This window comes from Lactuca sativa, chromosome 7 (genome assembly GCF_002870075.4).
Source record: "Lactuca sativa cultivar Salinas chromosome 7, Lsat_Salinas_v11, whole genome shotgun sequence".
In the NCBI taxonomy this organism is placed as follows: domain Eukaryota; kingdom Viridiplantae; phylum Streptophyta; class Magnoliopsida; order Asterales; family Asteraceae; genus Lactuca; species Lactuca sativa.
In genome coordinates, this window is record NC_056629.2 from 137,047,997 (window position 1) to 137,058,501 (window position 10,505).

The window sequence follows — 10,505 nt, forward strand, 5'->3', positions numbered from 1 at the left end:
TCCCTTCCTGGTTGACCACGTGACCCAAGAATTGGACTTCACGAATCCAAAAATCACATTTGGAGAACTTTGCATACAGCTTCTCCTTCTTCAAGACTTCTAACACTTCCCGCAAGTGTCTGCCATGCTCCTCTTGGCTTTTCGAGTAAATCAGAATGTCGTCTATGAATACTATCATAGATTTATCTAGAAACGGATTACAAACCCTATTCATCAAATCCATGAACGATGCTGGAGCATTGGTTAGTCCAAACAACATAACCAAGAACTCATAGTGTCCATATCGTGTTCGGAACGCAGTCTTCTCGATATCCTGCTCTCTCACTTTTAGCTGATGATATCCTGACCTTAGATCGATCTTAGAGAAATAGCTCGAACATTGCAATTGATCAAACAGGTCATCAATCCTTGGCAACGGGTATCTATTCTTTATTGGTGCCTTGTTCAGCTCTCTGTAATCGATGCACATTCTCATACTTCCATCTTTCTTCTTCACGAATAACACCGGAGCTCCCCAGGGTGATGAACTAGGTCTAATGAAACCTTTGTCCAATAATTCCTGAAGTTGCATCATCAGCTCCTTCATCTCCGTCGGTGCTAATTGATAAGGTGCTTTTGCTATTGGCGTGGTTCCTGGTAACAAGTCAATACAGAATTCCACTTGTCGATCAGGTGGTAATCCAGGAAGATCTTCAGGAAATACTTCCAGATAATCACACACCATGGGAATACTCTGCATCACCTTCTTTTCCTTCTTAGCATCAATCACGAATTCTAAATATGATGTACATCCCTTGGTTAAACACTTTTTGGCTTTCATTAGGGAAATGATTCCAGAATTCACTGTGCGTTTGTCCCCATACACTATAAATGACTCTTTCCCTAGAGGAAATGATTCCAGAATTCACTCTGCAGCCTCAAGTGTCATCTGGAAGGCTCTCGCCTTCGGCTTTGGTGGAATGTTGGGCTTTGCTGCCTCCTTCTTCTTTGGACAGTCTTTCAAAATATGTCCCTCTTCATTACAACCAAAACACATTGTTTTGTTGTTCGGACACTCATTGGCAAAATGTCCAATTTTTCCACACTTGTAGCAGGTTACTTCCTCACTACATTTTCCAAAATGTTTTTTCTTGCACTTCTCACGCCATTTTGCTTCGCCTCCTTTTCCTCCACTAAACTTTTTCGAATCAGATTTCGAAAATTTGCTTTTCTTACCGAAACCAGATGTTCCCTCAAAATTTCTCTTCTCACTAACCTCAACCTTGTTGGTGGTTCTCCCCTTAATCATGTTCTCAACAGACTTTGCAGCCCAGATAGCTGCCTCTAGAGTATGTGCCTGACGTACCGGCACCTCGTACTCCCATGGGAGTCCTTTTGCGTATCGGTCAACCTTTGTCAGCTCATCTGGCACGATGCGCAAAGCAAATTCCATCTTATCGGTAAAGTTATTAGTGTATTCATCAACTGACATGCTGCCTTTCGTCAATGTCATAAACTTGTTCTCTAACTCCAACAGATTTTGAGTCGAGCAGAACTTGTGCTTGAACTGCACCAAGAATTCTGCCCATGTCAATTGAAGTGGCTCATTGGGGCTTAAAATCTTTCCTAGAATGTTCCACCATCGAACGACTCCACCTCAGAACTGACGCACTGCATAGATAGTCTGCAACTTGCCTCTGCAGCCACAAGTCATGAAGGCTAACTCCATTTCTGAGATCTAATCCATAACTCCAATCGGATCCTCCTTTCCATTGAAGGTCGATGGTTTGCAAGTTAGAAAGTCCTTGTACTTGCATCCCATTCCATCATTCCTTCCATCATGGTTTTTTTGCCTAACTATCGGTGGGTTGGCTTGACAAACAGACCCACTGAAGTTTCCACCTTCTGAGTGCCCTTCATTTAATTCAGGCTCTTCCACACGAATTGACAGTTCTTTACGATTCTGTTAAAGCAACCACCTAGTCTCCTCCATTTGACGATCCAACATTGTTTGAATCATCATTTGTACACCAGCCATTGTTATCGGCTCAGGTGCTGCTGCTATGACAGGTATTTGCTCAATCACTGGTGGTTGATTTCTGTTTTCATCAGCATTTCCAACTCCACTTCTTGTTCTCACCATTTTTGATCTACACACCGAATAAGGCGAAATTAGATCCTCATTCACGATAGATATTCAAATCATCCTTATCACTCCGAAACGTTTATATTCTAGATCTAAATTCGTAGACATACGCTTAGAATCCTACACACATAAGGTTTCTACATCCGGTCGGCAACAGACCATAGATCCGAACAAATAATATCATATATGGAAACATATAACATTTAGCACATAAAAGCATTTTAGGCAACTTTCCTAAAATAAACTAGTGCTCGTGTCTAAAACATAATAGACACACATCTCAAAATTTCACTTAGCATTTTAAGTTTAAGTCTAGAAATCCTACAAATTTCTAGTTCGCTTAACCTAATGCTCTGATACCAACTGTGACATCCCCAAAATCTCGGCCTGAAAAGACCGGTTTCATTTATGCTTTTTAAACATTCTCAGAGTAAATCCTTTTGATTTTAAAAGAGATGCGGAATTTGTTCCCAAAAACAAAACATGATAAAATAGATTTTTATCAAAACATTTCATTAAGAAATATAATTTCATTCCATAATCAAAAACCCAGGATGTCATGTTCCGATACAGACCATAAAGCATAAACGATAACATTACAAGTCATTCAACAAATATATACATGTACAGACTTGTAAACAAAACAACTTGATGATTATCCATCTTATGCCCTCGCGCCACTTCCTGTAATACAAAGAAACTGAGTGGGTCAGGCTTGGGAGCCTGGTGAGCATATAGGGTTTTCAACCCACAATAAATAATTAAATTAATATTCATCAACCAACAATAACCCGATTACCCATTCCCGTTATTCTCGCTTTATGTCCCTAAAATAACTAATACAAAGGACCTAGTCTAAGAATATTTCATCAGGGCGACAAAACATGCTTTCGGGGGTTTCCCGACAATATATGTCAAATAAGGCAACCATGGGTTGATGGAGTACAGCGAATGAACACCCAAGTTCATTAACACCTATAGATGGCGAGCCTGCTAGTATTCCACAAGACTGTCTAGAAAAGTCCGTGGTCGTTATCTAAACTCCGCTAGATGACTAAATCAAAACAACAACGAGGCCTCTCATCTATTTATTACACACCAACTATCTACCCATGTTCTACCCAACATATTAGTAGATAAAAATATACATTTTTATACATAGTTTAAAACCTGTATAGCATGCTTTAATCAATACATATTCCACATAACAAATGAGGCACACACATAACACGTATTTCATAGAGAATAGATCAGATCTATGAGATAGAAGAGAGTGGATATACATTCACACATATAACAAAAAAAATATATACACATAGCACGTATTTTATATAAAATACTTCATAATAATGTGTTGGAAGAAAGTAACTACACACTCACTTGATCAAAAGATGATCGGACAGCACTACGGCTTGCAGAAGTAGTGCATCTCCGTAGATCTGGAAGATTTTCACAAAATCCGGGCTCTTCGCGGGTAGGGCTTCGGCTCGGGAATAAAGCTCTTCGGGATCCTCGGGACTTCGGATCTTGCTTCGGGGCTCGGGAATGATACTGGGGCTTTGGGATATGATTGGCACGCAAATCGAGGCAAAAACTAGAGAGAAGAAAGAGTTTGAACAAGAGAAAATGGTTGATCTCGGTTTCTATTTATAAGCTGGGGGTATGGGATTACGCTGGGCGTAATTTCAATTTATGCTGGGCGTAACTTGGTTACGCTGGGCGTACTGTGACGTCAGTGCATGCGTCAATCGGTGGCACTCGAGTATTAGTCAGGCAACTTGCATCCTCCTGAGTACGCTGGGCGTACTCAAATTACGCTCGGCGTAATTTGACTCGTCAAACTTCTAAATTGCGTAACTTTCGCATACGAGCTTCGTTTTCGACGTTCTTTATATCCATGCGTAGGTGAGACTACGCTCTACAACTTTTGTTTAGACTCCGTCGGCTAATTTTGACTTTATTTTTATTATTTATTTTTAGTAGGCCCGGACAAGAAAACTTCGTTATAAATTCATAACTTCTTCGTCCGACGTCCGTTCTCGCCTAACTTTTCATCGTTTCGCTACTAACAACGTGATCTTCAATTCCCGTTTAGATTGTTTCGGCTATAAACCGCTCGATCTAAAATCGAGGATTCGGGCTGCATACTGCTAAGTCGAAACTTCAGAACATCATAACTTCCTCATACGAAGTCAGATTTGGGCGTTCTATATATTTTTGGAAACCTCTTTTCGGCCACTACAACTTTATGCAAAGATATCGGGCTTATCTCATACTTTAAATTTGACGCTTATTTTATTCTTAATTCATTAAATTATAATAATTAAGAAAATAAACATATAATTCACATCATTCACATAATACTCAAATATTTCATCATTAATACTTCAAAAGAGTTACAAGGGTTAACCTAGACTATTATATCAACGAAAATTCCTAACCTGGAGATGCGGGCGTTACAATTGCCCTATCAGGAATTCCGAAAATTAAGTCATAATCAAAATCATTGATATCTGAATTTTCAATTTGAGTATCTGAATCAACAAGAACTGATTTATTTTCAAATTTACTATCCGTTTGTTTAAAACAGTAATCATCGAAGGTTAAGTTGAAAGTTTCTTCAACTTTTCTTGTTCGCTTGTTTAACAGCCTGTATGTAACTGAATTTTGCGAATATCCTAAGAATATGCCTTCATCAGCTTTCGCTTGGAACTTGGTCAAATTATCTTTTATATTCATTATAAAACACCTTCAACCAAAAACATGGAAAAATTTTACATTAGGTTTTCGATTGTTGAGTATTTCATATGGAGTAATATTGAATCTTCGATGAATGAATGAACGATTCTGAGTAAAAGATGCAATCGACACAGCTTCAGCCCAAAGATATTGAGGTAAGTTCGCATATGTTAGCATGGTCCTTGCCGCTTCGCATAGAGACCTATTTCTTCTTTCAACAACACCATTTTGTTGTGGAGTATATGGTGATGAGAAACTATGCGAAACGCCTTTGGCTGTGAGAAATAAATCCAACGTTTGATTTTCAAACTCATAACCATTGTCACTTTTAATTCTGCGAAGATTCTTTTTAAGACTCATCTCAATCTTTTTGATAAAATCAATCATCGTCTGAGCAACTTCAAATTTTAACCTGAGAAAGAATACCCATGTAAATCGAGAAAAATCATCAACAATAACTAAAATGTACCGCTTTTTATTGATTGTAGCAACAGTCGACGGTCCACATAAGTCAATGTGAAGAAGTTCCAATGGTTCCACGATTTTTGAATCTATCACAATTGGATGACCTTTTCTATGTTGTTTTCCTTGTTCACAAGTTGCACACAAAGTATCATTGTCAAATTTCAGTACAAGTAAACCTCGAACCAAATCTTCAGTGACAAGCTTGTTAATATTATGAAAGTTCAAATGAGACAATCTTCTATGCCAAAGCCAGCTAACATCATTAGAGGCCTTCGACAATAGACACACTGTAGGTTTGCCCACAATCGGTTTGATGTCGAGTGTGAACATGTCTCCATATCTTTTGGATTTGAGAAGTACTTCATATGTCTCTAGTTTCGAAATGATAATTCCTTCTTCATTGAACACAACCTGATTTCCAGTACCCACAACAAGTTGCGAAACACTAATCAAGTTATGTTGAAGACCTTCGACATAAGCAACCCGGTTAACTGTGAATTGTCCATTTGTGACTTTTCCATAACCTTTCACTTGACACTTGTGATTGTTTCCAAATTTGACTACTCTAGCATTTTCCAAGCTTTTATAATCTCGCAAGTTTTCCTCTCTTCCAGTCATGTGACGAGAGCAACCTCTATCAATATACCATTTCGCATCATATTGCTTGTCACATATCACCTGCATTTAATGAAAGAATTTAGGAACCCAAGACTTGTTGGGTCCTTCATTAGTATCATTGAACAAATTCTTTTAATTTAAAAACCACGTTTTCACTTTTCTGTGACACTATCGATTAAATCAACATCATCAGATCTAGATATTGAAATATAGTTGTTCGATAGTTTTAGATTTCCATTGACTTTCACCTCATCCTTCACAACCTTCGCAACTTTCACAACTGGTTTCCAATTTTGTATTGGAACTTGCGAATCATGAGATGATGAACTACCAGTAGAAGACTCATTCACAAACTTGTCGAATGCAGTATTTATCTGTTGCTTTGAAAACTTTCCATTTTGGTATTGTTTTCCTTGCCCTTCAAGCCAATTGTTGATCATATATACATCAGATTTTCCTTTTGTATATGAAACTTTGGTCGGTTTTGTGATCAAAGGATTTGGAAAATTTGGTTGTTTGGGTGAAAATTTTGATTTTGTTTGAGTTTTGACATTCAAAGTTGGTGAATTATTCGTTAATTTTCTAACATTTTGAAACTTACGATCATTCACAAAATTTTGCGAAGTCTCAAATTTTCTAATGTTGTCAAATTTTCGAACAGGTTCATCCTTATTTTTCATTGAAATTTTGTGAACAAAATATATTGGTTTGTGAAAACTTATATCCTTTTGTTTGTTTGTTCTCTAAAATTTTGATGGTTTTGTTCTTGGAATTTGTGCTTTCGCAACTTTAGGTTTATCATTAGACACAACTTGCCAAAAGATTGTTTTTCTTGCTTTTCTTTTTGAAACATTCTTTTCTTTTGAATACTTTCCAACCATGAACTTAAATTCATGAGAATTCAATTTCACTTCCATCTTTGGTTTTTCATCTTTTTCAAAAACTTTGTTTTCTTTTTCACTTTTAACCATCCATTTTTGTGATGATTTTTGGCGTTGAAAAACATAAGAGTTTTGAGTTAAATTGTTTTCTACCCTATTTTGATTTGCAAAGAAACCTTTGGTAGTTGACCTTTTATTGTCATTTTCAACCATTTTGTTGAATTCAGGCTTGATTTCCTCAACATTTCCAGCTATGACGAAGACTTGATTTGGAAAAACCATGTTATCAGTGCATATAAAATTCGGATATACCACAGTGTTCGTTTCCAAATAATGTGCACCTTTGTCATTAAGAACTTTCTCGAATTCTTTTGTATCACCAAACACTTGATTAACAACAACACGTTGAGGTGATTCATGCGAATCTTTCACTTCTTCTTCGTCTTCATCAGTGTCATCTGACTTACAGCTTTCAACTTCCACATTGTCAAAGTCACAAGTTTGCGAAGTAGAGGGTTTATCATTTTCATCCTTCACTATCGAATCAACTATAATTTCTTTACCTTTGACCTTAGATGTTATATTAATGATAGACAGTTGAGAACAATCAACCTCTTCGATCTCACTGATTTCACTCATATTATCTGAATTGTCATCGACATCAGCATAATTGTGTTGAGAATCAAGAGTTGAAGTTTCAGTTTTCTTTAAGATTTTCACTTGTTCATTCATTGTCAAACTTTCATTAACAATATTAACCAATTCATTCGCATTCAAAAATTCATCAATTTTGACAATACCATATGCGAATCTATCATCAGGTATTTTGTCAAATTGAGCAATAGTATTCTCGCAGTCATAAGAAACAACATCAACTTTTTTCGCGTTCAAATTCAAGAAAAGGTAGTAGTTTCCTATGTTGTTCTTTGCTTATCTCAGATGAATGATGTAAAGTTGTTAACTTCGCATATAAACATTTAGTAGAGTTACAATAAATGTTTCGTTGTGCTAGTAACAACCTAACTTCTTTATCAAGATTGTCCCTATCACAATTTATATTTGTCATTTGTAATTCAAGTTTATCTACTCTGCTTCATTTTATTTCTAATTGTCTTCTTGTCTCAACTAGTTGCGAATTTAGATTTTGTGCTTAAGTACTAGCAGACACAATAACAACATCAAAATAAGCAATAGTATCATCAAATGAAGTTATTTTAGCATCATAAGCAGATAAAGGAATATTAAAGGATTCAAGAATAGCACGTACCTTAGTGGTCATTGGAGATTTATCAGTGGACTTGGACACAAAGCATCGTCCAGAAACATTCTCTTCGCAATTTTCTTCATAACTTGCGAACATTGCACCATGAGTTGGGTGCCTCATCTGTTCATCGTCAGATCCTGAAGACCAGATCTGATAAGTTCCACTTTCTTTTCTTCAGACTCTCCTTTCGCAACCAAAGACAATCCTTTCGCCTTCGCACGCACTTCCTCAAGCTTCTCTGAGTAGTAGGCTTTGTCTTTGATTTTGCTCTTCTCCTCTTTCTTCCTCAACATGCAATCAGCTGCGAAATGATTTGCACCATTGCAGTAATGACAATCAATTCCAGAGTCACCTTTTATTTTCTTCTCTGCTTTCACATCTTTCTACTTTTCTTCAACCTTCTCAAATTTCTTCTTCTCCTCACCTCCAGCTTTTATGAAACCACTCTTCACATCAGTTTGCTTTCCTTTTGGATTGAAAAGCTTTTTGAAAAAAAAAATTAACTCTGTTATTCGAATAAAATGCAACTGCTTCATCATCTGAATTCATTAAGAAACCTTCATTGTCTGATTCTTCCTTCTCACCAACATCAATTTCAGTAACCTTCAAAACTAACGCCAATGGACCTCCTAGACACTGTTTCGATTCTTCAAACATTTCTGTAACTTCGCTTTCATGTGTTTTCAGCTTGTTGTAGAGATCATTCAAGGTGGAAGTATCAAAACTTTGTTGGTTCTTTATCATTATACTCACACTACGCCACTCCTTGCGAAGACCCATTATGAATGTCAGATTGAATTCCATGAGAGATCTTGTGATTCCATACCTGCTGCAACGATAAACAAGCTCATTCATACGATCATAGTAGTTTTCAATTGTTTCAGCATCCTTTTGTCTGAATTCCTTAAGCTCAACAAGACATTGCTTAACAGAATTGATCTTTGTCTTCTCACTTCCTTGATACTTCTCTTTCAGTGTGATCCAAATCTCCTTGGTTGTTTTACAACTACGAATGTAATTGTAAACCACAAGAGGTAGTGCACCTCTTAGCTCCCTCATACATATTTTCTCATTCTTCTTCAGGCGATTCTGTTGTTCAGTAACATCGTTTGAAGAAGCAGATGCTCCAATTGATAGAACATTTACAGGAGGTAGAACTGTTTCATTGATACAATTCCAGAGCTCTTCATCAATTCCATTTAAGTAATTATCCATCCTATCAGCCCACTAATCATAGTACTTAGGGATTAACATTGGAATTTTGGTTGAAAAACCAAGCAAGTGAGAGAAACAAGTCATGGTATTCATGTTGAAGTTCACCATTAATGAACACGAGAATTTTTCAGAAAAACTTGAAAAACCTAATGAATTTGTGAATTGATCACCAATTGCTAATCGATCACTCAACTAAACAATTCAAATGCAGAATCAATTCAAATCTGAAGATCAAGAGAGATTTTCAGAACCAAAATGCGCAGAAAATTTTTGAGTAAAATCACTACTCAAAAAGCAAATGATTCTAAAATGAAAATCGGATCAATGCAGTTTGAATCCTGCTCTGATACCAATTGATGAGAATTGTAATCGAGATTTAGAAAGCAATCATGATTATATGAATGAAAAGTAAGAACACAAGGAGTAAATATTAATCAGATCTTATATTGATGAAGAAACTGATTACAGACTTAAGTAAAGAAACATGCGAATGACTAGTGAATCAGTCGTTGAATCAATCGTTTCTCTACTTCTAACCTCAGTCCCTATTTATACGAAACATGAGTGTACAAAAAATATACTAAGTCCTTAACGATATGCTTCGCACAAATGAAGACTTAGTAAAATAATTAACATGCGAAACTAAGAACAAATACTTCGACTTTTACAATTTCGAGACTCTACAAATGTGTAACATTCTGATTTCTAAGAATGATAATTTAGGGATTTCATGCAATTAAAGAAGCCTACTCGACGAGTTGGAGTCCCCAACTCGTCATGTAAAGATTAGTCAGCCCGCATGATTTAGGAGTTCTACTCGACGAGTTGGAGGATCCCAACTCGACGAGTAGGAACTAGAAAATGAAACCCTAATTTCCAGGGTTTTACGTCCTATTTAAAGGGTCAATAGCCTTCCTCTGCCTCCCTTACCATCCCCCTTGAGATTAGAAAACCCTAATCGTGTCTACTCTCTATTTTTGTGTGTTAAGAAGCTTGGAAGGTGGATTTTGTGAAGAAAGCTTGAAGTCTAAGGAGCTTGGAGTAAGGAGAAGCTTGTGGATCTGATTTCTACTTCGTCTTAGCATCATCTTGAAGGTAACAAGTCATTACCTTGGCTTCTCTCTAGCTAGATCTCTTCATGCAAAGGTTTATGGCTATTTCTAGTTTTTTTTGGAGTTATTTCTGGTTTTGGGCATGA

General features: G+C 36.7%; 1 protein-coding gene across 1 annotated transcript; it reads right to left on the minus strand.

The window, feature by feature from the left end:
- Nucleotides 1-6,099: 6,099 nt before the first annotated feature.
- LOC128127333 (uncharacterized) lies at nt 6,100-9,307 on the minus strand. The gene is made up of 6 exons (XM_052765797.1): nt 8,846-9,307; nt 8,621-8,779; nt 8,517-8,574; nt 8,238-8,393; nt 7,005-7,304; nt 6,100-6,365 (listed from the first exon to the last, which is right to left on the minus strand). The coding sequence occupies exons 1-6, from the start codon at nt 9,305-9,307 to the stop codon at nt 6,100-6,102; spliced, it is 1,401 nt and encodes a 466-aa protein (XP_052621757.1).
- Between the last annotated feature and the right edge of the window lie 1,198 nt (nt 9,308-10,505).